General features: G+C 36.2%; 1 protein-coding gene and 1 non-coding gene across 2 annotated transcripts; one reads left to right on the top strand and one right to left on the bottom strand.

Annotated features, from left to right (window-relative positions):
- Positions 1-7,858: 7,858 nt before the first annotated feature.
- Positions 7,859-7,965, bottom strand: LOC133833378 (small nucleolar RNA R71). Its single transcript, XR_009892759.1, has one exon. It is a non-coding gene; the product is annotated as a small nucleolar RNA R71 (small nucleolar RNA).
- Positions 7,966-8,613: 648 nt separating this feature from the next.
- Positions 8,614-9,655, top strand: LOC133832755 (uncharacterized). Its single transcript, XM_062263062.1, has 3 exons — positions 8,614-8,916; positions 8,998-9,124; positions 9,201-9,655. The coding sequence occupies exons 1-3, from the start codon at positions 8,614-8,616 to the stop codon at positions 9,653-9,655; spliced, it is 885 nt and encodes a 294-aa protein (XP_062119046.1).
- The last annotated feature ends 18,026 nt before the right edge of the window (positions 9,656-27,681 follow it).

The raw sequence follows: 27,681 nt of genomic DNA, 5'->3' as shown, positions 1-27,681 counted from the left end.
ATTATTGAATTTTATAGCCGTTGTAATGATCCGGTAAATGATCTAGCTTTATGCAAAGAAAGTTTGGTCTCAGACCAAGAAATAAACTCTAATGGGAGAAAAATCTTGAATTAAAAAAAAAAAAGGAAATACTATGGCATAAAAATATTATTTTTTCTAGCAATTGAGACTTTACAGTCGAGCCAATAAGTTTAAGAAAAATTGATGATGTTTGAATTCCAATCAACTTGGCTTAAGAATGAGAATTTCTTGCTCGGGTCTCTAAGGGCATTTTGGTCAATTTGATAAAATTACAAAAATTATGTGATATGTGAAATTTTTTTTTTGGTCACATTTAATTTAATTAATTAATCTTGGAGATATTTAAAAACTATAGGGTAAAATTTTAGAGGATTTTAGATAAGTAAAATTACCAAAGGGCCCTTGAGTGTCTAAGGAGAAAGGTAAAAAGGAGCAAAGGCATAAAGTTCTTTTCCAAGGGAGGAGAGAGAGAATGGGGGGCGGCAAGGCTATGCCTAGGGCTCTCAAGAGCCTAGGACACCTACCCTATGGGGAAGAGTAAGAGTCTTACCCCACTCACAAGCTAAACCCTAATCATTCTCTTACATTTCTAATCATTTTCTCAAAATTTATTTTTCCTCAAGAAAAATACTCTCTTCCATTTCCTCTCCCCAAAGCCGAAACCACAAGTCCCTCTACTTGCCATTTATGCAATTCTTTCTCTCCATGAGCTAAGCACACTCATTTCCCCATTGAAGGAGGGAGAAGCTCAAGAAAATACTTGTGTAGAGTAAGTTTCGAAACTTACTTCACCTTTTCTCCTCTTTTCCTCTTCAAACCTGAATCCCTAAGGGTTTATTATGCATGCATGTGATCTAATCTCCATGCATGACATTGATCTTGTGTTCTATGGTTCAAGAGAAGCTTGTACGAGTAGGATCTCAAGGATTTAGCACTTTGGTGATAAAGTGAAAACAAGGTAAGAGATCTTGGTAGTTTGCATGTTTTCTCCCTCATCTAAGTCTTTCTACCCTAACATTCTCTTAAAAATCTGAATGTGGGACTTTGGGGCTCGGTTTGAGAGTGTAGAGCACAAGGGGGAGTTGGAGAAGCTAAGGAAAACTTATCTCCAAGCTAGAACTATCAAAGGTAGAAATTTATGGTTGTTCTTGAGTTTTGTGATTTATGTTGGTAGATCTGGCTGTATAGGTTATTTTAATGGTTTTTGGAGTTTATTTCATGCTTAAGGTTGAGATTGTGTGATTTGATGATTTGCATGCATGCATGTGACTATGGTTATTGTTATCCCCAAAAATTGGAGATCGATGACGTGGCAATAGAGGTGACAAGTGGCAGTGCATGGTCCATAAACAACACATTAATAGTCAATAAGCATATTGGCTCCTCAGAGTTGTGATAAAGCGATCTGGCTTAGGAGTAACCCAGTAGACCGATGAAGAATTTTGACTGGCTTGAGAAGTGTCATGACCGACCAGGTATGACCTTGTCCGACCAGTCACTTGTTTGTCTGCCCAAGCATGACCTTGTCTGCCTAGGAATGACCTTGTCTGCCCAGTCATGACCATGTCCGACCAGTCATGACCATTAGCGACCAGTCATGACCTGTTTGCCCAGCCAAGTGCGTGTCTGCCCAGTCAAGTGTATGTCTGCCCAGTCAAGTGCATGACTGCCCAGTCAAGGTGTGGCCGACCAGACTGAAGGTGATATGGATCAACTAGATAGAGCAGGACTACGTCAAGATTCCCAGAAACAGCTTCAACAAGAATCGGTCTTGGCATACGCGGGAATCTCTCATTTATCCCACGAATATGGTGTATTGTTACATTTTGAATATTGTTGTAATTTAAATAAAATGTGAATAATAAAATATCCCGATTATGGGGGATATCATCTGTGCGATCCTAAGCCTATAAATACAAGGCTTATGGCATCATATAGGGGACTAGTGGGAACTTTTGATTTGAATTCTAATTTTCTAGAGAGAGAGAGTACTTGTATTTGAGAGAATTCTTGTATTCTTGTAATCTGCACTGAAGAAACTCAGTTGGCTCAGGTTCATTTGATCTTGAGTGCAGATCTATATTCACAACTCTAAGTGGATTAGGCTATTACCAACACATTGGGGCTGAACCACTATAAAAATCGTCTGTGTCGTTTATTTTCTCTTGAAGGCTTTATCGTTTTTGACGTTCACACATCGTTGGCCAAAAACGCGGTCAACGGTTATGATAGAAATGTTTATTGTTGTTAGGTTGTGTAAAAATGCTTGCTGCCAAAATTTCGTGGTCTGGCTTCCAAAGGTCAGATCGCACTCCACTGCATCTTTTTGTGAAAAATATTTGTGTAGTTGCATATTTATTTGTGAGTACTTGATGATAGACTTTGGAAAATTGTAAAAATGTATTTTTAAACCCACCTTATGCACGTTTTGGCATTTTGATGTAAATATGGAAATTTTCTGGGCAACATGCACTGCCCAGATTGTTTTGACTTTTGAACGGATTTTCCTATTCTAAAATCTATGAAATTTAGTAGGGTGTTATTTTAAACATGTATAAAGGTCACTGTAAAATTGTAGAGGAAATGTGTTAAGATATAATAGATATGATTTTTCAAAGTTTTCCCTAAAATCTGGAAACAAAACTTCTGGACAGCAAGCACTGCCCAGATTTATTTAAACATTTTGATGATTTTTATTATTCCAAAAATTATGAAATTTTTAAGGAGACTAATTTAGAAATATATAAATATCTCTGTAAAATTTCAGAAATAACTGGGCTACGGTGTAAGAGAAGTAAATTTTCAAAGTTACCTTAAAATCTGGGAAAAACTTCTAGGCGGCAGCACTGCCCAAATTTCTTTAAATATTTGAATGGGTTTGGCCATCTCAAAAATTATGATATTTTAAAGGGAATTATTTCAGATGTGTATAAGTACCCCTGTAAAATGTTAGAGAAAAATGTGTCACAGTTTAAAAGAAATAATTTTTCTAAATTTGACCTAAAAACTGAAAGGTAGTAATTTTGAACCTTAACGAAAAGTGATTTTTGGGAGGTTAGTTGTCATAACCTAAAACAAGTTTTGACGTGATACTTTTGTCAAGTTCCCGTCCGTATGACACAGAATACGTGAACGATAGTTTAAGAGTTTTGGTTAAAAAACTCAATTGAGGGCAAAAGCTTCAAAATGTGACTTTGTCACTTTAAAACATATAATGACATTAAAGTTTTATAAATTAGAAGAAACAATAATTTACAAAGATAACTAAGGATTTGGAGATTCAACCAATCCCAAATCAACTTGAGTTAATTTAAAAGTTGATTTTTACCATTTTATAAATTAAGGGTCCAATTTCCATTCTTTTCAAAAATAACATAAAAAAAAGATCCTAGGTTATGGACAAAAATGGTAAAAATGGGAGTTTTTGTTTTGTGGAAAATTTAAGAGATCGGGATAACATTGTCAGATATTATTTGTAAAGGGTCAAAAAGCGGTATTTTGGTAAATGATAGAAAACGGTAAACTTCCGTAAGATGACGACAAGTTGGTATTTTTCTAAAGATATGAGTTGAGTAGAACTCTTTTTTTTTTCCTAAAACCAAAATACAAGTTATCCGATAAGAGAGTTCTTCAGTTAAAGAATATTAAGATGCACGGCATAGAGAGCGTGTTGAGGTGAGGGCGATTTTCTCATGATACTGTAAAGACTGAAACGAAATCCTACCTTATACACTATAAGATGTATAAGAGGCTATAGTATAGAGTCTCTAAGAGAACTTTATTGCATTTAGCTATCATAGAATATTAGCTATAAGAGTATGCCATAGTTTAATCCGAGTACATTGTATTAATTACATTAATCGCAAAAAAGGAAAATGAGTAGCAGTGTTAAAGATCCACCTGGGAACTAAGGACTCCAAGTAAGTTAGCATTTCTCTTTCTTGGCTACAACATGAATATACTAGTGTGTGCTTGTAGTAGTAGATTACACTAGTTTTGTTTGGGTCATTAAGACTAGGGTATGCTTCATACCCACCTTTGCAATGCTTATGCATTCTGTAGCTTAATGGCAAGTGAGTTTGGGTTGGAGCTAGAACCTTATTGTAATATTGTCCGGGTTGGAGCCAGGACATGGTAAACTTATAGTCCGGGTTGGAGCCAGGACATGGTGAAATTATGGTCCAGGTTGGAGCCAAGACATGGTGAAATTATAGTCCGGGCTGGAGCCAGGACATAGTGAAATTATAGTCCATGTTGGAGCCAGGACATGGTAAGATAAAGTCCGGGTTGGAGCCAGGACATGGTAAGTTAGACCTGGTTGGAGCCAGGACGTTAAGAGGGAATCTGAGTTGGAGCAAAGATCCTTTATGTTTGTTGAGTTGAATAAATTGTGTAATGATATATATCTCGAATATTCTGGGATTTTTTGAGTGCTCGTTATCATGTTATGTGTAACGTTGGTTGTTAGGTACAATCAAAGTATTTGATTATGATTTGGCTATTATTTGAGAATTGTATGATAGGGTTGGAACTTATCAAATACCTTAATGATCGGTAGTGATAACTACCTTAGGTCAACCTGTTACTAGGTTTAGTATACTTGTGTGTAAGGCTATTCTTACTAAGCGTTTTCACTTACCTAGTTGTTTCATGTTGTAGGTAAGTGCAAAAACAAAGTGGAGCAGTGAGCGCCGGAGTCTGCTTGTGGATATGTACATGTGGCCTGACCAGGGGAGATTTTTGATGGAATACCATTTTGAAAAGAAAAAGGTGGAAGTTGGTTATTTATTTTGATATAATTGTTTAGTTATAATTCAATGGAAGATTAGTTGTATTTATGTTTGCTAAACTAAAAGTGTGTGCACACGATCTTTTTTAAAGTTTTTTTATTTGGATTTTCTAAACTACAATGAGTTAAAAGTAAAAAAGTTTAAATTTATGCATGATTTTGGTCTTGTACATTTTGAGGGTCGTTACAAGTATTTAATTATGCGATTAAATAAAAATAATAAGATAACATAAATGATAAAATAAAACTACGTTGTATATGTAGCTTTTTCATAATGTATTAAATTTTAGTTGTAAATTATTTTATTATATTGTAAAAAATGTATCTCTAACAATGAAAAAATATATAACTATTTTAATATTTAGATTTTATCAATCACACTTTTTTTTTTATTTATATTATAATTGCAGCACATACCTTATATGTGCTTCACTACTAATATGTAAACGCCCTATCTTGCCTAACTTCGCAAAATGTCAATTTTATGCTTACTTAGAAAAATGCCAATAATAGTCCAAAAGTTCAGTGGGGCCTTATAAAAATAATGCAATATGGGCCCATTAGATTAAAACAAAATAAAATGTCTTTATGCCGTTCATGAGAAAATAAATACAATCCTACTGAATAAAATAACTAGGCCAGTAAATGTTATATGACGTTTCTAGATTGTCCCCATCCACAGGCTCCCCGTGACTTACATACTTATGAGTCTGGAAACTCTCAGCTCACCATACGTGCCAAAAAGAACCTAACATTGTGACAGTCAGTATCCCGTGATCTGTAGGGGAAAGAGCGGGTAAAGGCTGTGCAATCCCACATCGCATGGGGAATGTCAAGTGTGATGATTCTAAGACTGTGTAGGTATGGGACTACACGGTTGAAGAAGACTTAAATAGATTGATGGGTACTACCTATGCCAACAATATACATCTTCTTTTTGGTAGCCCATCCCTTGAGAACTCCAAAGTTAAGCGTGCTTGACCTGGAGTAGTCTCGTGATGGGTGACCTCCTGGGAAGTTTTCCTAGGAAGCGTGCGAGTGAGGACAAAACATGCTGGAAAGACTCGTGTTGGTTCGCAGGGCTAGTCATCATTCCAGGAAGCAATCATAGTGGCGTGGGGTGATAAACTAGTTTTAAACTTGTTTATCCATGTGTTTTTCAGGTAAAGTATTAGGTGTTCGCTTTGCTTTGTTCTATTTTATGCTGTTTTTTTGTATGTTTTCAGGTGTCGAAGGGCTTAGGCGACTTAGGTGTGGAAATATGGTGGAAAAATCGACAAAATGACAAAAATTGGTGGAAAACGGTGTTTCGGAGCACTTCCTGCGACCGCAGGAAGGGTGTCTTGCGGCCGCAAGTCCAGAAGAGAATTGGCATTTCCAGGGCATTCCTGCGATTGCAGGAATGACATCCTGCGACCGCAGGATACACCTACAAATGAGAAAAACGCAGATTTTTAATTAAGGGTGTTTTGGTCCTTTCATGTTTAAAAATTTGCTAATTAGGTTTAAATTACGATTAAGGAGAGAAAAGGAGGCACTTTTTGCAGACCTAGACTGGGAGAAAAGGCTTAGGAGTGCTTTGGGATGAAGATTGGATCTATCATTTAGAGTTTTTTTCTTCTCTTTTTATTTTTAGTTTATGTTAATTTCATGTTTATGGATTTCTTAGTGATGAACATGAACTAAATTCTATTTAGGGTTTTTAATTGAATCTCTTGAATCTTTATTATGAATTAATGCAAGTTTTTAATTTCTTCTTCATCTAAGATCTATTCAATTTGTATTTATTATGTATGTGATTGATTGCGCACCTTTTACATGCTATTTATGAATTCAAATCAAAATCTGAGAAGTGAGATTTGGATATGCTAAAATTGAATATACATAGATTTCAATTTAAAACGAGAGTATCAAATTGGTCTATGTGATTTAGGGCTGAGTTCATTGCTTCCTATTGTTTAGATTTCTCATAGAAATATAGAGAATTTGCATTAGGTCGAGTTTTATATTTCTTAACCTGAATATTTAACACTTTTGCATGTCTTTCATCTTAATGAGAAGAATTATCTTTGTGATTGCATTAATGAATAATAAAGTGGATAGTAGAGGAGATTAGAATCCCTAATTTCTTATATATATTTGAATCAAGTTTGCTGCAAGATTATTGTTCTTTGTTATTTTTTTTATTTAATTGTGTTATTTATTATTTTAGATTTAAAATTTCCAATTTTTGATTACCAAATAGAAAATAAAATAGGCTATTGGTACTTGATAATCAGTCTCTGTGGGAACGATATCGGTCTTACCGAAATAAACTACAAAAGTGATTACGTATACTTGCGTAGATTTAATTTTCGCAACAAGTTTTTGGCGCCGTTGCCGGGGATTGAAAAATTATCACTATTAAAATAGTTAATTTTATTTCTAATTTGGCTGTCTTTTAAATAATTTCTAATTTGTTTGGCTGCGGTTGTTCTTTATCTCAAGTACTTTCCTTATATGCGCAGTAGAAGGGGAGTTGACAGTCCAGTTCCAATTAGTCTTGAGATCGAGAAAGAGTGCAAGCGAAACAGAACAAACAAAAGGGCTGAAAGTTCCACTGTTGTTACAGCAGATATTAATAACAACAGTGTGGAAAACATGAGCGGGGGAGCACCACAAAATCATAATTCTACTGGTCAAAAAGCTCTATGGGACTATGTACTCCCTACTGTCACAGGGGTACACTCATGCATCCGTCCACCAGTAGTAGAGGCAAACAATTTTGAGATCAAGCCTGCTATCTTGCAAATGGTCCAAACTATCGTTCAATTTGGTGGCCTCCCCACTGAAGACCCCAATATGCACATAGCCAATTTCCTGGAGTTGTGTGCCACCTTCAAGATGAATGGGGTGAGTGATGATGCCATTAGATTGTGCTGGTTCCCATTCTCACTACAGGAGCAAGCGAAAAGTTGGCTGAATTCACTTAAGTCCAATACTATCACCACTTGGGATGCTCTAGCTCAGAAGTTTTTAGCGAAGTTCTTTCCACCTGCTAAGGCTGCTAAACTGAGAGGGGAGATCAATAACTTCTCTCAACTTGAGGGAGAATCTTTGTATGATGCTTGGGAGAGGTTCAAGGACTTGATCAGAAAATGTCCCCACCACGGTATTGAGAAGTGGATGTTGGTCCACAAATTTTACAATGGTTTGTGCGGTACCACTCGCACAATCATTGATGCAGTAGCGGGAGGAGCGTTTATGAGAAAAAGTGCTAATGAAGCTTATGAACTCTTAGAGGAAATGGCCACTAATAATTACCAATGGCCAAGTGAACGAGCGGGCAGTAATAAAAAGGTTGCAGGGGTTCATGAACTAGATGCACTCACAGCCTTAACTGCTCAAATTGCGTCTCTAACTAAGCAGTTGCAACAAAATACCATGTTAGCCCATGTTGTGCAAGCCCAAGTAACGTGTGAATTGTGTGGGGGGCCTCATCCTTTTGTCCAATGCCAAGCTGCTTTAGATCCCAACAATGTCCCATTAGATCAAGCTCAAGTTCAAGCAGCAGGTAATTTTCAGAGGCCCTACAACAACCCCTACTCTAACTCGTATATTCCAGGGTGGAGAAACCATCCTAACTTTTCTTGGAGAAATAATCAGGACTAACAACAACCATTTCAACCACAGTATCAACAACCTATGACTCAAGCTCCACCACAAGCATCAATCTCTCACCAACCTAGGCCACAAGCTCCTACAGAACAGCCTAGTGAATTGCAAGCTGCCTATTGACTCTCACCAACACTCAAACTCAGTTTATGACTGAGAGTAGATCCTCCATCAGAAATTTGGAGATGCAAGTGGGGCAGTTGGGCAATATGTTGAATACTAGGCCTGAAGGGAATTTTCCTAGCAATACCGTGGTGAATCCTAAGGAGCAGTGTCAAGCTATCACTTTGAGGAGCGGGAAAGAAATTGAGGGTCCTTCTCTAAAAGGGACTCAAGAAAAAAAGGCAGAAGAAGAGGAGAGTTGTGAGAAAGTTGAGCCCCAAGTGGAGGAAAAGGTTACTGAAGGCCTTGCAACCAAAGAGAAGATTCAACTGGTAGTTGTTGATTCTAATGTAAAAATCCCGTATCTAAAACAACTCTGGAAGACTTCTCTAGACAAACAATTCTAAAAGTTTCTTGAGGTGTTTAAAAAGCTTCACATTAACATCCTATTTGTTGAGGCTTTGGAGCAAATGCCAAGTTATGTGAAATTCATGAAAGAGATTTTATCAAAGAAACGGAGGTTGGAGGACTTTGAGACAGTAGCACTTACTGAAGAGTGTAGTGCAATACTTCAAAGGAAGCTTCCACAAAAAGCTTCAAGATCCGGGTAGCTTTACTATTCCTTGTACTATAGGGAAATTTGAATGCAAACATGCTCTTTGTGATCTTGGAGCAAGTATCAATCTCATGCCTCTATCTATATTTCGGAAGCTTGGTCTTGGTGAGGCAAAGCCTACTACTATTACTCTTCAGCTTGCAGATCGATCAATCAAGCACCCAAGGGGAGTTATTGAAGATGTGCTAGTCAAGGTAGATAAGTTTATTTTTCCAGCGGATTTCATTGTTCTAGTTATGGAGGAAGATGCAACCATTCCCATTATTTTGGGAAGACCATTCTTAGCCACAGGGAGAGCACTAATTGATGTACAAAAGGGGGAGTTGAAGCTGCGAGTGCAAAACGAAGAGGTAACATTTAATGTTTTTGAAGCAACTGATATTCCAACTTGTTGTAGAGTGGATGTGGTATGTAGTGGTGGTAGTAGTTTGGAAACCACCAAGAGAAAAACAAATGCTAAAATTTCTAGTTGAGCAGTTCATAATTTTTTGAAACAGTTCTATAGTGGAAAGGCTTGAAGGTTACACGAGCGATGGAAGGCTCCAACAATTAGCAACATCAAAAGACGAGTTTTTGCTTATGACACTATGGGTCTAAAGGATGAGTGGGGTGGACTTGACCCGAGTTAAATTTCAATGAAGGAAGTGAGCGTCCAACTGGAGACGTTAAATAAAGCGCCATTGGGAGGCATCCCAAGTTCATTTAAAATTCTTTAAGTTCGTTAAGTTTTTAAGCTATTTTAGTTGAGACAATTTTTATTTTTTTTAGTTAGTTTTTGTTTAATTTTAATTTTCTTGTAAATATTGTGATTATGGAATCGTGAAATACGTGAAAAAAATAGAAAAATGATGAAAAAAAATCGAAAAAAAGCGTAGAACCAATATGCCTACAACCAAGCCTTCGCCACTCATTTTGGCATTGACACTAGTGGATTTCCACCATATCCACAACCACCCAACTTTGGGTATCTTCCACCTGAGGGGGATGACGAGGCAGGTCCTTCATTGTGAGTCAAGTCAGGTAAGTTTCCTTTCCTTAGGTTTTATTTAAACATTGGGGACAATGTTTTTGGTAAGTTTGGGGAAGGGGGGTTTCTTTTCGTTAATTGTGTTAAGTTAGTTGAGTCAAGTTGCTGTTTCGTTTGGTGTTTGGTGTTTTGTGTTCTGTTAAATTGTGTTTGGTTTTGTGTGTAATTGTGTTGTGTGTAGGGTATCTAGAGAGTCTGTTGAATTAAGATAACAATGATTAGTCGATGAGAATACGTGAATGACTTGTAATATAATTTGAGAAAAATATAGTTGATTGTAAAAAAAAAAAAGCAATCCGTGTGCTTGGTTTGACCACTTCTTTGGGCTATTCTAATTCATTGTAAAACTAAATATTTGATCATGATTGGTAAATTCTTGCATTTAAATGTATTTATACTTGCTGAATTTTGAATGGGGAAAGAATGTATGAACAATTCTAGAACTTGCTTGCTTACTATTTGAGGCAAAATCATAGACAATGCTTGTTTAGGAAAATGATTTAGGCGATTTTTTTTTTCGGAACGTTTGAGCCTTTAAAGCCATCCTTGATTAATTTATCCTTAGTTACCCTTTTTTGAGCCTAAAAGTATAACTTTTTATTGTTAACCACTTATTTTGAGCCTAATTGAACACTTAATTATTTTTTTCCCTTGATTTATACCATGAGCATATAAACATATAAATGGGGATTGATTTGTAATGGGTGTTATTGTGTGATTTGGTTGTGACAATAGAAAAATAAAAGGAAAGATTGAGAGGAAAATTCGAAAAAAAAGAGATTGAAAATAAACTACACTTCTTATGTTTGTTCACATTGAAAAACATAAGTTTGGGGAAGTTTAGTTGAAAAAAAAAAGAAAAAAAAAAAGATACATCTAGTGTGAATTTTTCTCAATCTTGGACAATAAAGGGAAATTTGGGGTTGTTTGGATTACAATGTGGAAATCAGGTTTGGGTTGTTTGGATTATGTGCTTATGGTATATTTGAGCCAAAATGACTATCTTATCTACCGTTACCTAAGCCTCTCAATACAAGCTTTTAAAAGACCTTTTGATTCTTGAACATGCATTGATTTATATTAGTGGAGAATAATAAGTTAGCAAGCATATGGAAATTTGGGATTTGATGGATTAATGGTGAGAGTTCAACATGTGTAAATTATTTTAAATATGGTTTATTTACTATTCATGGTCGAGTAGACAAAAATGATCAGTGGGTTATGGTGAATTGAAGAAGTGGTTGGATTGAAATCTGGATTATTTGTCAAATTTTTTTTTTCGACAATTATATATGCTTGTCATTCATAAATTTTGAGGCTTAAAAATTGTAGTTATCTTGATTCATTTGTTTAGTGTCTGTATTTATTTGTTTAGTTTATCTTAAGTTTTGTTTTCTTTGCTCGAGGGCGAGCAAATGTTAAGTGTGGGGAAGTTTGATAAACGAGTTTTAGACTTGTTTTATCCATGTGTTTTTCAAGTAAAGTATCAGGTGTTCATTTTGCTTTGTTCTATTTTATGCTGGTTTTTGTATGTTTTCAGGTGTCGAAGGGCTTAGGTGACTTAGGTGTGGAAATATGGTGGAAAAATCGACAAAATGACAAAAATTGGTGGAAAATGGTGTTTCAGAGCACTTTTTGCGACCGCAGGAAGGGTGTCTTGTGGCTGCAAGTCCAGAAGAGAATTGGCATTTCCAGGGCATTCCTGCGATCGCAGGAATGACATCCTGCGACCGCAGGATACGTCTACAAATGAGAAAAACACAGATTTTTAATTAAGGGTGTTTTGGTCCTTTCATGTTTAAAAATTTGCTAATTAGGTTTAAATTACGATTAAGGAGAGAAAAGGAGGCACTTTTTGCAGACCTAGACTGGGAGAAAAGACTTAGGAGTGCTTTGGGATGAAGATTGGATCTATCATTTAGAGTTTTTTTCTTCTCTTTTTATTTTTAGTTTATGTTAATTTCATGTTTATGGATTTCTTAGTGATGAACATGAACTAAATTCTATTTAGGGTTTTTAATTGAATCTCTTGAATCTTTATTATGAATTAATGCAAGTTTTTAATTTCTTCTTCATCTAAGATCTATTCAATTTGTATTTATTATGTATGTGATTGATTGCGCACCTTTTACATGCTATTTATGAATTCAAATCAAAATCTGAGAAGTGAGATTTGGATATGCTAAAATTGAATAGACATAGATTTCAATTTAAAACGAGAGTATCAAATTAGTCTATGTGATTTAGGGCTGAGTTCATTGCTTCCTATTGTTTAGATTTCTCATAGAAATATAGAGAATTCGCATTAGGTCGAGTTTTATATTTCTTAACCTGAATATTTAACACTTTTGCATGTCTTTCATCTTAATGAGAAGAATTATCTTTGTGATTGCATTAATGAATAATAAAGTGGATAGTAGAGGAGATTAGAATCCCTAATTTCTTATATATATTTGAATCAAGTTTACTGCAAGATTATTGTTCTTTGTTATTTTTTTTATTTAATTGTGTTATTTATTATTTTAGATTTAAAAATTCCAATTTTTGATTACCAAATAGAAAATAAAATAGGCGATTGGTACTTGATAATCAATCTCTGTGGGAACGATATCGGTCTTACTGAAATAAACTACAAAAGCGATTACGTATACTTGCGTAGCTTTAATTTTCGCAACATGGGGTGTTACAAATGGTATCATGGAATTACAATTAACAATAAATTCACAAAATTCTACCAAAAAATTCTAACAATTAATTTAAACAAATAAATAAAATAATTCACAACACTTAACAATTAAATAAAACAAAGCTAAATAATAAATAAATTTATTTTTTGGTGCGCTACAAACATCTACCTGAAAGGAGGAAAGTAAGGGGGTGAGATAAAAACCCAGTAAGGAAGTACAAACAAGAAAAGAAAACACAACATAAAAAACATAAGCGACATAACTCATAAATTCTTAACATATTTTCCTTAAAGCAATCATTATCAACAGAAGTCATATGAAAACATAACCATAATAGCATAAGTCATAATCATAATCATAAACATAAGATTATATAAAACATAAGCATTAACATACAACATATGATCATGACACCCCTATTGTCTATGTCACATCATGTGAAAACATAACCATAACAACGTAAGTAACAATCATAAACATAAACATAAACATAAGATTATATAAAAAATAAGCATTAACATGCAATATATGATCATGGCACCTCTATTGTCCATGTCACATCACGTAAAAAAAAAAACCATAACAACGTAAGTCATAATCATAAACATAAGCATAATCATACAACATAAGATCATGTCGCCCCTATTGTCCAAGATCACATGTGACTCTCCTTTGGTCACTTACATGGCACCCCTATTGTCCAGATTTTAGGCACGTCTGCCTTCAATAATGTTGTAGCACTAGGGTAAGCAAACACAAATAAATCCATACATATCTCATAACTAGACTCCATTAAAAAAAATAGAAATCTAGATAACTTCCTTACATTCATAAAACAAAAAGCACATTCATAAAACATTAATGATATCCTTTTGGTCAACTTTTGTGACACCCTTTTGGTCACTCTTGAGGCATGTCTGCCCTTTATGTTGTAGCCTTAGCATCAATCACACAAACATATACATTATCATAAAATATTAGCAACAATATATCAATCCAAGAATAAGTACTATCTAACTTCCTTACCTCAAGTCTAAGCAATTACAAGAGTGGAACAACTTCACAATGAGCCTAAAATAACAATGAAACACTTGTCTTAATATCATGTAAAATACACATGTTTGCATCAAACATATCCCACGTGTGAATGAGCCATACACACGTGGAACTTATCTCACAATAAGTTGCATCACTTTCTAACTCCTAGCATATATCATACATAAAATCATGATTGCAAGTCTCACATAGAACCATGAAAAATAATGTCATTTTACTCCTAAAGACTTAATGGTTTTCAAACAGAGACTTTAGATTTACTCAAATAACATATAATTATGCGTAAAAATGCATTTGCATGTAACATGCATACGTGATACCATTCTTGAAAACTAAGTCAAAGTTGTAATTATCATGCTCTTTATTTCTTGACAAATTCACAAAAATTCAGCAAGCTTAATTAAACCTTGAAATTGATTTCCCATTAGTCTCCTATCATGCTTGCTATTATTTGTCATTTTAAAATCATTCCAACAATAAGCATCAAGATTAAATTTGAAAATCTCATTCAAGCTCACAACAATTCATGGGTCAATTTGACAAAGGCATAAACTTGTTTAATAATCATAATTCATTTTAGAAACCATAATTCAAAATAATTACTCAACTTTTTAATCATGCTTCCAATTTCAACCATAAAATAAGAAACAACATATTTTTTTTCTAAATTAAAAATAAAACGTGAATTATTTTTAATTATCTTTCTAGAACACCAAATCACATAAAATAATGGTATTCATAACAATTCAAAACTTGTTAACAATTTTATAGATCATTCACATACTATCTTCATGGCACAAAATTACTATTACATTCATATGCTTGCTATTCTCATAAATTTGATAACAAAATCAGCATGTAACTCATTTTATTACCTTTATCTTTTAATCATACAAATTCACATAACATCATAGATTTTCTTAAATAAATGAGAGAATAAAATATGTAAAACTAATATTTTCATATTTAGCATATATCATGAAATCATGGCATAAAACTTATTTTACTCATGCTTGCAAAATAAACATATTAACAATAAAATTCAGCAAGTAACATGGAATCATAAAATAACAAATAACACTTAACAATACTCCAACAATACTCGGATAGGTTTAACATATGCTTCCTAGCATCTTAAGCAAGACCCTAATATCCTTAATTCTCATTTACACATTTAAAAATAACATCACATTACATGCAATAGTCTAGGCCGAAACTAGCATAGTGGAGTAACAAAACATACCACAAATTTAACATGATTTTCACTTAATAAATCAAGATAAAGATAATGAAACAAAACAAACACTAAAATCCTTTTTAATACCCTTGGCCAAATTATGCATACACTATATTAATAAAATAAATCCAAAAATTTATCATGCATTTCATTCATCACATCAAAAGAGAATTAATGAAAATACAACAACAATTAGAACCTATTTCTTTCTCTCTTGGCCGAAATCCCTAGCATAGAAACACTCACAAATTTTAACAAAATTTCAAGATTCAAACCTAGCATGTTCTTAATACCAAAACTTGCATCATCAAACATAAAACCAAGGCATCAAATTAATTTAAACCAGCAACACAAAATAAATATATCAAAATCAAAACATAGCTTTCAAAAGAGATTGGACCCTAATATGCTTGCCATTAAAATTATCAAACCATACATAAAATCATAGCATAAAACAATAGATTTATCAATATAAGACTATTACATGCTCCCTATAGATCACATATCCTTATTGCCATTTCAAAATCACCAAAATTTAACAATATCAATATGAACATATATTTTATCAAACTCACATTTTCGTTTCCAAAACAATAATTGATTCAATTATCTTCAAAGTCAAAAGTACCAATATCAAAACACAACCTTTATGCAAAAAGAAAATCAAACCACACTCTAGAATGCTTTTCTATGAAAATCCACCAATCAAGAAAAGAAATAAACAACAAAATTTCCATTATCTCTTGATGGTGTAGAACAACATTTAGCACTATGGTTAAGCCTTTTGATACCACAATAACCTAGGCTCAATCAAAAACCCAAAAACTATATCTTAGAATTAAGAAGAGAATAATAGGTTAAGGAATTCACAAACACAAGAGCACTTAACTTCTCTTCTTCCTAGAATTTTTGAAATCCCTCCCTTCCTCTCTTCTTTATCTTCTCTTTCCCTCTAGGGTTCGATAGTCACAACTAAGAAATGATGAGAAAAATGCACTCCAGGGTCCTAAGGTTCTATATATATAGTGTATACTAGGTTTTATAAAATAATAAAAAAACTTAATTTCTTATTAATTTATTTAATTAAAAAAACTATTTAATTAAATAAATAAATTTTGATCTATCCAAAATGGCAGCTGCAAATGTCCACTCCCCCTTTCTTTCCTTGGCTTTCCACACTAATAAGGAAAGTGTAATTTTCATAGCTCTAAGATCCTGCCACTTTGGAACTCGTTTTTAACCATGATATCTTGTGCATTAGAGACTAGTTTCTTCTACAAAGTTGTAGGTTATCAAATTATCTTTCCAACGGTACTAAGTTTTTATAAATTGAACATCTACAACTCAAGTTATGGCTGTTTTACTGAGGTTGGGTCCAAAGTTACGGGAACTAAAAAAAAATGGCAACTTTACTTTCTCACTATTCCTTTATTTCCCTTTTCTCTATGTGAACACAAGTTGTAAAACGTGCCCTAATCTATTACTTTATAAAACGTCGCTCATCTCACATGAATTAGAAAAAAGTACCATTTTAAGGAAAAGTTCAGTGGGGCATTGTTAAAACATGTAATTTGGGCCTAATAGTTTGAAATAAAAATATTATGTCTTTATGCAGTACTTGGAAATAAAATAAAATATATAGTCCCACTAACGTAATTTGAACATAGTTCATTACACAAATTTCTTAATTATTCTTGGCATTCATCTTGATCGTTATTCATTCATAGGACACCCCACACCATACATACTCAAACGTCAGAACTCCCCACATCACTGCGCATGCCAAGGAGAAAACCTATTATTTACCTGAAAATGGGAAAAGTAAGGGCGTAAGCTAAAAGCCTAGTAAGGAAGTACAAACAAATACAACAATATCAAAGAAAATGCAAGAAGAGCATATTCGTATCATAAACTCAGGGCAAAACATATCATATTCATACTCATACTCATAATCTAAATAATTCAATTTTAGCATGCTTCTAAGATTACAAGTAACAACAAAGAAGAAAAAAAACATGCTAAGGGGAAAGAAGGCCGAAACACACACACCAAAACTCAAAATAAAATACAACATCAAGTAATTCTAACATACTTTCTAAGAACAAGATTAAACCAAGGTACAACAACACCATCAATGACCATCTCCATTGCCGAAACCTATAGGCAATTGGAACCCCAAATAAATATTCCAAACTCATACCAACATTCTAAGTATGCTTCTAAATAGATATCACCATCAATTTCATCATGGATTCTCATGATCAAATCATCAATCTCCTAACCAAAGCAACAACTTACCATCATAAACATATTTTGACCAACCATCAAATATTACAAAGGCATAACCAAGAATCAATTCATCCAACAACCATAGATTGAGAGAAATCCATTACCTTCCTTCGTAGAAATCAAAGACTCAAAATAGCCACCACTTTTGATCAACATAGGGTTTCGAAACCCACATCAATAAAGAAAAGAAAAACAACAAAAATGCTCTTAGATTTATGACGGAGAAGAAGAAAATAAAAGAAATCCTCATGAACCAAGGCTTACCCCTAGGGATTTTCGAATTCCCAATTCCTCTCTTCTTCCTTCTTCCTTGTTCCTTTCTTTCTCTCCTTCTCTCTCTACCTCACGAGCTCTCTCACTCTCCCTTGCTCCTCTATGCAGTCGGCCACAACCTAAAATGAGCTTGAGGTTTCCTCTTTTATCCTTTTATCACCTATAGTTGAAACCCTAAAGGATTAATCTCCCAATAATGGCTTGATTTCCCTTCCTTAATTCCCTCACCAAAATCAAGCAAATGAATTAAATAAAAAAGGGAAAGTCCCTTCCCTAGTTGACCAACGCCCTAAATCTCCCTCTCTCCTCACCACTCGGCCAAACAAGGCCACACTCACACCAAATCTTCAACTTGTCACCTTCCAAATTTATCACAAGACAACTAATATCTCATAGGCTACTACTCTATTTATCATCATTTGATTTAAATTCATAAATAAATAGAAAAGAAATTCCCTCTCTTTCTCACGTCAATCTCTTTCCCTTTCTATTACTTTCAATTTCCCAATTTTCCAAAATTGGTGCAAGACCTTACCTCTTAAATCTCTTATTTTCTCTAATTAAATAAAAAAAAAGGAAAATAAATAAATGAGATTTAATAATGCATGAGCAAACTATTGCATGCTCATCATGCAATCATGCACATGCCCACATACAAGTGCTCACGTGCATCTCTACTAACCATGCACCTTGGTGCACACAATCAAAACTCAAGAAAACTCTTAAAATAAAATAATTAACAAAAATTAAATTCACATAATTCCTACCAAACAACTCTAATAATTAAAAATAATTTCCTAACAATTAACAATTAATAATAAAAATAAAGGACACAAATTAATAAATTAAAAAAAATTAGTACGCTACACAAGTCTCTCTATAACCTTCCCCTTAATTGCTAGAATTCTCCAAATAAGGAAACATCCTCATTCCCACAATTTATTCTAGGTTAAAGTCTACTCTCTTGCATGCTTATCTTACTTGTCATGCACTTGCACACACACAACTATGCATGTTCACTTACTTTCCATGCACCCACCCACACACAATCAAACACACTTCCACTCAAGAACAAACAATAAAAATAAAACAATTATTCAACTTAACATTTAATTAAACAAAATAAAACAATTAATCAAGCAATACAAAAAATTGGTGCGCTACACACTACAAGAAAAATCATTTTTAGGGGCGACGCATGTCGACCCTAACAACGATAAAAGTCGCTCTTGATTTGTCGCCCCTAATAAAATGCACCTAATGGGGTACATTAGGGACGACTTATGTGTCTATATATATATAAAAGCTTAACAAAATTGTACTAAAAAATAAAAACCTTTTTAGCATTTAATGGCAACTAAAAATAATATTAACCTTTTTAAGGATAGATTAGTTTAGTTTTATTTTAAAAAAACACCTCAATAAAAATACATAATATTATAATAATAATTATTTGTAAACTCACAATATTAAAAACTAAAGTATGTACTTAATTTTTTTTAAAGATCAATAACATGATAATAATAAGGTAATTAGTGGCATAAATATCCAATGTTTTCAGTAGTTATATACCCAATTTTTCTTTAGAAAAATATTTAATGTTACCAAAATATTGAGTTTGTTACTACTTCCTACTTTTCTATGTTGATTAATCACTCAACAGACATGTGTCAACTCATTATTGTAATTAACATAGAGACACATATCAATAAGAAACCGACACGTATCTACTAAGTCATCAATTAATAGAGAAAAATAAAGTAAGTAGTAATAAAATCACTAGTTGGAGCAAAAGTGGCACCCCTGCTATATACATTTCACATATATATATAGAGTACCAATGTAGTATGATTGTTTTTATTCACTACCTATAGGTATTTTTAGTATTTTCGATACATAGATAAGCTGCAACTCTAATTTTTTAACAAGACGGTAATAATTTAGTTATAGGGGACCTCCCATAAATTTTCAAGAAATTCTGAATAATTTAAAATGTCAAAATCAAGATTCAAACAGCTTGTTGTATGCGTGCTTGTTGCAATATTTATACGCGCGTGCAACATGCTATTTGTCATAATTTCGACATCCTAAATTATTCAGAATTTTCTAAAAATTTGTGGGAGGTCCCTTGTAAATACATTATATACCGTCATGTGAAAAAAAAAGAGTTACAACTTATACATGTACCAAAAATACTAAAAATACCTATATACAATCACTACCTAATAATTTTCCATATATTTATATAAAGTTGCATTATTATCCACATTTTTTTAATGAAAAAAATTAATTCATTAATATCCACCATAAGCTTTAAAATAATAATCATAGTAACTACATAACTAAAATTTTGTTTTAGCTTTTTCATTCAAATATATGTTAATCTTATTTTACTCATTAAAAATGAGAATTCATATTTTATCCATGCTTTTAATTTGTGTAGTTTGGTAAATTATGTTTCTGCAGTTTCTTCTTGATTTTTTAAATGATTCATTTAGTACTTTTATTTATTAATTTATTTTTTAGTGAAGATCTAGGAATAAAATTTTGGTTTTTTTTTTTATTAATATACATAGTTAAGTTTTATTGCAAAAATATGGTATTCAATAAATTGATTCATTAATATAAAACTTTAATATTTTCTCGAAAATAAGTTTTGCACTAAAATCAGTCTCCACCAACTCTTTCACGGCATATCTTCTCTTCCACCTATGATCATTTTTTCAACAACCATTTTCAGAGCTGCTAACCTTCACAACCAGAAATTAATCTCTCAATAAACCCAAATAAAAAAATCAACCAAGTTTGTAACTATTTTTTTTAAAGAACCAACCATTCTAATATCGACAACCTATGTAATTGGCTGCTACGATTTCAATACTATTGAATTTCAACTTCAAAATTGAACCCAACCATTCAAATCTCACGGCTCTCACACCAACTTTCAGGTACGTTCTAAGCTTAAAATCTATTTAAGCTTATAAATCAATTCAATTCAATTATAAATCTAATTTAATTAATCAACTTAAATGAATACCATATAATGTATTCCAAAACATATGTAAATTGGAATAAACTTCTGCCACCCACCATTGAAGTTTGGTTTTTGAAAATTTTTTTGCTTGATTTGGTTGAATCTGAATGGGTTGCTACAATAATATTTAATAAACAAGAAATTGGGAGAGAGTGACTTTTCGTAGGATAACAAGCAATTGCAAGTTCTTGGGATTTAAGGTGGAGTGCTTGAAAGGAGGTAGATCTGATTTTGTTCTTTGTTTTGATCAATTAGAAGCTTAAGTTGTTATGTTCTTACTTCTTTTGCTCTATTTTTGTGCTAGGGTGTTTGAGATTTGATTCATTTATTGCTATATAGGTTCTTTTAGAGTTTTTAGGCCTGCTTTATATGTTTACTTATAAAGATTATGGGTTGCTTTATATGTTGCTATATAAGATTGGTTTAGGAGTTTCAATGGTTGCTTAACATGTTGATTTATGGGTTTCTTAGAAATTTCAAGAGTTGCTTACCATGTTCATTTATGAGGATTGTGGGTTACTTTATATGTTGCTATATAGGGTTGTTTTAGAGTTTCAAGAATTTTTTAATATGTTGTTTAATGTGTTTCTTAAGAGTTTCAAAAGTTGCTTAACATGTTGTTGTACGAGTTGTTTATCAAGTTGGTATCTGGGATTTGTTAACATGTTGCTTTATAAGTTGCTTTATAGAGTTGCTAAGGAGTTTCAAAAGTTTCTTAACAAATTATTTTATCAGTTGTATTAGAATTAGGGTTTCTTAACATGTTGCTATATAGGATTGCTTAGGAGTTTCAAGGGTTGTTTTAAGGGTTCCTCAAGTAGTTTTAAGGGTTGATGTATATGTTACTTACAAGGTTTATATTGATTTAGTTGTTTGTAATGACCCAACTAATTCTAAGACTTTGGACCATTAAAACTACTATACATAGACACTATTCTTAAAAAAACATACATACGAAACATTCATAACTTTATTAAAAACTATAAAGTAAAAGTTGAAATATATATAAACGCGGGGTATGGGATCCCATTGTTTGAAAAATAAAACATAGCTTTAACTTAAATAAATTTGTTACAAAATCAAGTGCGGAAAAATACATAGAAACATAATAAAAAGACTGAAACAACGTCGTCCTCGAATCGTTCTTGCAGTCCACCGAATCCATTCTTCCTCAATACACAATCCCAAGTTGCCAAGAATCTTTCCGCCGCCATAACTATTTTCCTGCACATATGAAATAAAGGAATGAGCCTAATGCCCAGCAAGGAAAATATACTAAAAGCATAAAACATAAACATAAACATATGAACATATGACTATAAAGACGTATACCATATAGGAATACAATATTAATGGCCATTATGACATGTGATAAACCATCTACGTCTCCTGTTTAATATTTGAGGTAGGTTAGATCACATGATAGTATATGATAACCCATCTAGGTCCTCTGACTAATATCTGAGGTAGGGTAAATCATAACTCTAACACATGAAAAAGATAAACACTAGGGCTTTCTAACTAAGCAACTATGAGCCCTAGATAAAAACATAACATATAGCATAATCATACCATAACATATTATACATAAACGTAACACATAAGCATATAAAAACTATCATATTTTCCTTACCAATAGCGGAATGTGAGAACAAGGACGGGATTTTGGAACACTCCTAAAACTAACAATGAGAAGGTGAGTATTTCTAAAAGAAGGAAATGAAAAAGAAATGAGTCTAAACCACCGAGAAGAAGAGCTTATCGAAAAGAAACCTCAAGTTCAAAGAACTTAAATGCCTAACCAAGAATGGAAAATATTGAGTTAGGATTTGAGTAAAGAAAACTATAAGAAACTAATGAAACATACAATAATAAACTAGGAATAGGAATACCTTTGAATGCACTAGAACCGAACTACACCTTGATATCGAAAAACACACAATTAACCTTACTTCCCAAGTGTTTTTAAAGCTTCAAATGATAAAGCTTATAACCCCAACCCAAGTGTTTATCACTTTAAAGTAAACCTAGCAGCTTGAAGGCTCTGAACTCAGCTTGAAGAATGAGAGAAATGGCTGGGTACTAGGTCCTTTTTATAGAGTTTCAAGGAGTGTAAAGATCTTCTTTTAGCTTGAATAAAAAATAATGAATATTACTTGAAAACCATTTAAAAATCTTGCCCTAGAGCCGATATATCGCCCATGGTAGGCGATATATTGCCTGGGCTTATATCCTCGAGGCTCGTCGAAGCGTTCGTGCGAAGTTACGTGTTTTCGTATTCCCCGTGTGGCGATATATCGCCCCTAGAGCTGCAAAATATCGGCATACGCTGAAATATTATACACGTAATTGCACTTTGTCAGCCTAATTTGAATTGAATAAATAGCTTTGACTGAGTCATATAACGATTTTAAAGCTGCTGGCAGATTCTGGGGTTTTCAAATATTTCTCTTATAAAACTATTCCTAAAAAATACTTAATTTCTCAATAAACATGCACATGACAAGTGTCATGATCTTATTAGTTCTATGTAAACCTTATAGTATAATAAATATCATCTCTATAATCAGCTATATTAATCAAACCTTATGTTATAATTAATATTCTTAAACTATAGGTTTGTTTACCGAGTTTTTCGGAAAATATAATAATAAAAATTAAGAGAGACTGGAGAGAAAGGGTTTAGAAGTTGTAAGCCAAATTTTTATGTGGTTGGGGCGTTAATGAGCCTTAGTCCACGAGACAGTTGTATTAGAGCTTAGAGAATCTAAAACAATGGAGTTTTCTACAAGTTTCAGCAGAGTAACTATATACACGCCAAAAGGAGATCCCTTCTCCAGTGCTCTGTTGCATGTATTTATAGGTTCACAGGTGCACTGGGCTTGGGACGGGCTGACCCGGGCCCAATAAAGGTATAAATACTGCTGTCTCCTCTATCGAAAGCCCAATACAAAGGATTAAAACATAAAAGAAAAATATTAATCTGAACCCACTGGGCCAGCCCAAACCACATCTATCATGCGACAAATTAGAGCTTTGGTCTGAGCATTTCGAGTTGCGAGGCAGATTCAGGGGACAAGATCGGTTAGACCAGTGGCTGCACAGGTCCGAACCAATGGCGTACAATCCCGAGGTGGCCTTTTCTACCGGGGAAACGAGGGGACAACTCCCACACTTTCTGTGACGAAGTCAAGGTCACTGATGCTTTCTCCTGCCAACCTTGGAGAACCGACTAAGGTTCGTTTACCTCTGTCCCTCTCCATTTGTCGAGGTCCCGTATCGTTTACCATGGGCCCGAACCATTTACCAGGAGCCCGGACCGTTTACTAGGCTTCAGGATCACCCACGTTGATCTCGACTGTTATCCGGAAGCCAAACATACCACTTTCGGGATGACCGTCCCGGACAATACTCCCCGGACGCCCTTCGGGCCTCGCCCAGAATCGGGCCGTAGATATCTATTATACTTCTTGCCAAATGGGCTTGGGCTGGGCCCAAACTCAGTTGGCCAGCCCGTGGGCCTGAAATGCGGATCCGGGCGCCTGACAGGAAACGGGAATAACATTTACCCCGCAAGACTTCATCCGGGCTTGCGCGGTGGAGGCTTGTATCTGTCCCGGATCCTCTCGGCATTCTTCCCGGTTCCTTCTCAGAGCAACTGGTCCGCGGCAAGGGGCATTGCGTGCTGGACGATTGTGGAGCCTGGACCATTTACCAGGGTCCGGGTTCATTTACCACTGCCCCGGTTCATGACGAGGGGTACATGTGTCTCCTAAAAACTGTTGCATCGATGGCACTTAATCCTGAAAGGTCAAAAACCACCTCAAGGGTCACTAGGCTAGGGCTATTATGTCAGCTCAGATCACGAGGCGTCCCATCCGCACGGGCGCTTTCCATTATTACTTCTGCGACAAGGAAGACCGTAGGATGGGGCGACCTTTAAAGAGCCTCTTTCTCTGGGTCGTCGGATCAGAGTGGCGCGGATCGCGCCTCTGGGGTACCTTGATACAACACTCGAGTGGATCCATTAATGCCCCTGCACGATCCTGGGCCGTCCGATGGGTGGATCGATCCCAACCGCTAGATCAAAATTCATCGCTTGGGCTCTTATAAATACCCCAGGCTTTCATTTGGAACCTTTACACTCTCGAGTCAGTCAAAGAACTCGAAGGATTTGTTTATGACCGAGCTTGCCGATGATATCTTCCACCGTCTGCTCTGCAGCGCCGACGCCTTTTTCCAACGGTTCTGATATCTGCACCCTTTCCCGAGCAGACGCCGCCAGCCTGCCCTTTTGACGAGCTGCTGAATCGTCTCCACCATTTCAAGACTGAGATTCTGCCGTCCTTGCCACCGAACAACCACCATTTTTCATGATTAGCAACTTACAATAAGTTTTTCTGCCTTTCGCCTTTGCACTCTTATACGTAGGAAAACGTGACTTTAATAATGTTCGCACTCTATTTTGTTTAGTGTAAAATCCTGATCCCAGCTGACCCCAGAATCAAAACCTTCTCATTCTGACTATGTGGGTGCTAAGACTAGGCGAAGAATTAAATGAATCAGTTCGCTTGACCAACCCGAGCCTCTAGTTCTTGTGATTTTGCTAACATCCTTCGATGACAGGCTGGCCGAAGGAAGACGCACCAGGATCCCTGTCATTTTGCTTATCTGCTTAGGCTGCTAGACCTTGCCTGCATTTAGAATTAGTGTTAAGGAAAGACAACCTGGTCTGGGTCGCTCTGGGCCATTTTCAGGTCTGGGTGATTCCCAGATAAGCGGCGATGGGCCGGCTTAGGAGTGTAGCCTACTGTTCATTCCCAATTAGGCTCTTGCGGATCCCTGGTGATCCCGGACCTGATCCAGAGGGGACTCTTCCAATCAGTTCATAGGAGAGCCCCCGTACCTTAACCAACCTTCTTGGGTTTTGGTACTGACTGCTTGGTTTGTTTCTCTGTTTTGCCCCTAGATCACCAGCCATGACATCGGGCGTCACCCTTCATTCGGAGGAGGAAGTTAATAAGGCCCCTGTCACTCTCCTCAGGCCCAAGACCACCAAAGGCAATAGGTGGGAGATGGATGTGGTGCCGAACTTGTTCCGAAACTATCGGATGCTGTACGCCCTGGAGAAGCGCTTGGGCGTGGAGTCGACTCCCGGGCTGTTCCATAACCGCCTGGCCAGGAAAGAGGAGACGGCCCACACCTCCTTGAACGGGTTCGGGGCTTGGAGTGTAGGCCACATTAGCGTGGGGGCTACGTTCCCGCTCCATGATTACTTCATGTGGTTCCTAACATTCATGGGGATCGCGCCCTTCCAGCTTCTGCCCCAAGCATACCGATTTCTTGTAGGATGGCGCGTCTTCTGCTTCGCGAGGGAGATCCCAGAGCCGACCCCTATAGAAATCTTGTACTTCTACAAGATGGAGCCGCAGGACAACGTCAAGGACAAGACCTTGGACGGCATCTACAGGCTCAAACCGCGAGGCAACTACCCCACTCCTACTAGCGCCTGGAAGCATCCCCCGGACGTCCGACACTACTGGTTCATGATGTCCGGGTTCCTCATAGAGAAGAACCCCACACTGATGCTGGACTTCCAACGAGTGGGTAAGTGGTTTCCCGTCCTTTTTCCTTGTCTTTGTCCTCTTTTCTTCCTCTTTCTTTTATTCTCACCACACCATCTCAGGTGGCAGGACCATTTTCCCAGAATCCCCTCACCCAGTTCATCCTGGATCGGCAGAAGCTTTAGCTAAGCGCAGAGGACCTGGACATGGGCTATGTCAACACTGACAGCCTCCGAGTGATCGGAATGCTCGCAGCCCACCAAACGATCCAGGCCCCGAGCCTCCAGGGGATACAATGCGAGAAATACCCCGCGCTGGGGGAAGAGCTGGACCAGGAACACATCAGGGCCGTAGAGGAAGCGGTGTTGGTAGACACAGCCAAGCGAAAGAGGGACCAAGTTCAGCCGAGGGAGGCGGCCACCTCCAAGGAGCTGGAAGTCCTCTTCAACGAGGGGCAGCCGAATACGGGGTCCCCCGGGGCTAGTGCATTAGGGCGAGGTAACTCACCTATGATTTTGACTTATGCTCCCCAAGTTAGAGACTTAGCTAGGGATAGGCTAGTACACCGAGGCCCCGTGTTCGGGGCTGACGGGGAAATGAGACCTTCGTCTCCCATTCTTGTAGGCTCAGAAGTCCTCATGTACTTGTATGGGTTTCTCCAATACGGGAACTTTCTACACCCGAATGACATGGGGGACCGAGTCTATTCTTTCGCGTTAGATGAATTGAGTCAGGTCCGGGGCCTAAATAAGGGTTCGTCCCGGGTCACTCTTAGTCTTGACTTCCTTGTTTGCTTGTTTATTGTACTAACTATTTTATTTGTGTTTATTTCAGAAGACTCCAATATGTCTGATCCCGTGGACCAAATGAAGCAGCTCCTCGAGATCCGGGTTGCCAAGGCGAGGGCCGCGGCCAGGAAGGCTGCCAAGAAAACGTCCAAGAAGGCGCCAGGGCCGGAGCTTCAACCTAGCAAGGAGACGCTAGGGCCAGAGCCTCAACCCAGCAACATGGCCCTGGCAGCGGTTCCGATTGCGGTCGTTGACCTGGCCACTGTCCTCGAGCTTCCCGCTCACCCCCCGGTGATTGACCTGGAGCTGGCACCAGCGGCAAGCCATAGCTCCGAGAAAAGAGCTGCGGACTTGGGCACAGAGGAGGCAGAACCAAGAAACAAGAGGACCCAGACGAGGCGGGCTGGTTTGGTTGGGGAGTCATTCGGGGACAGTCACATTGCCGCTAAAGACCTTCCAGCAGCACTGACTCTTCCCGTCCACCCGGCCTTGCCTGAGGAGGGGGAGGCCGTCTTGCAGGACGAGCAGTCCAAACTCATTTCCC

This window comes from Humulus lupulus, chromosome 4, assembly GCF_963169125.1.
Source record: "Humulus lupulus chromosome 4, drHumLupu1.1, whole genome shotgun sequence".
Taxonomy (NCBI): Eukaryota; Viridiplantae; Streptophyta; class Magnoliopsida; order Rosales; family Cannabaceae; genus Humulus; species Humulus lupulus.
Note: the sequence above shows the minus strand (reverse complement) of the source record. Positions and strands in the feature narration are given on the sequence as shown.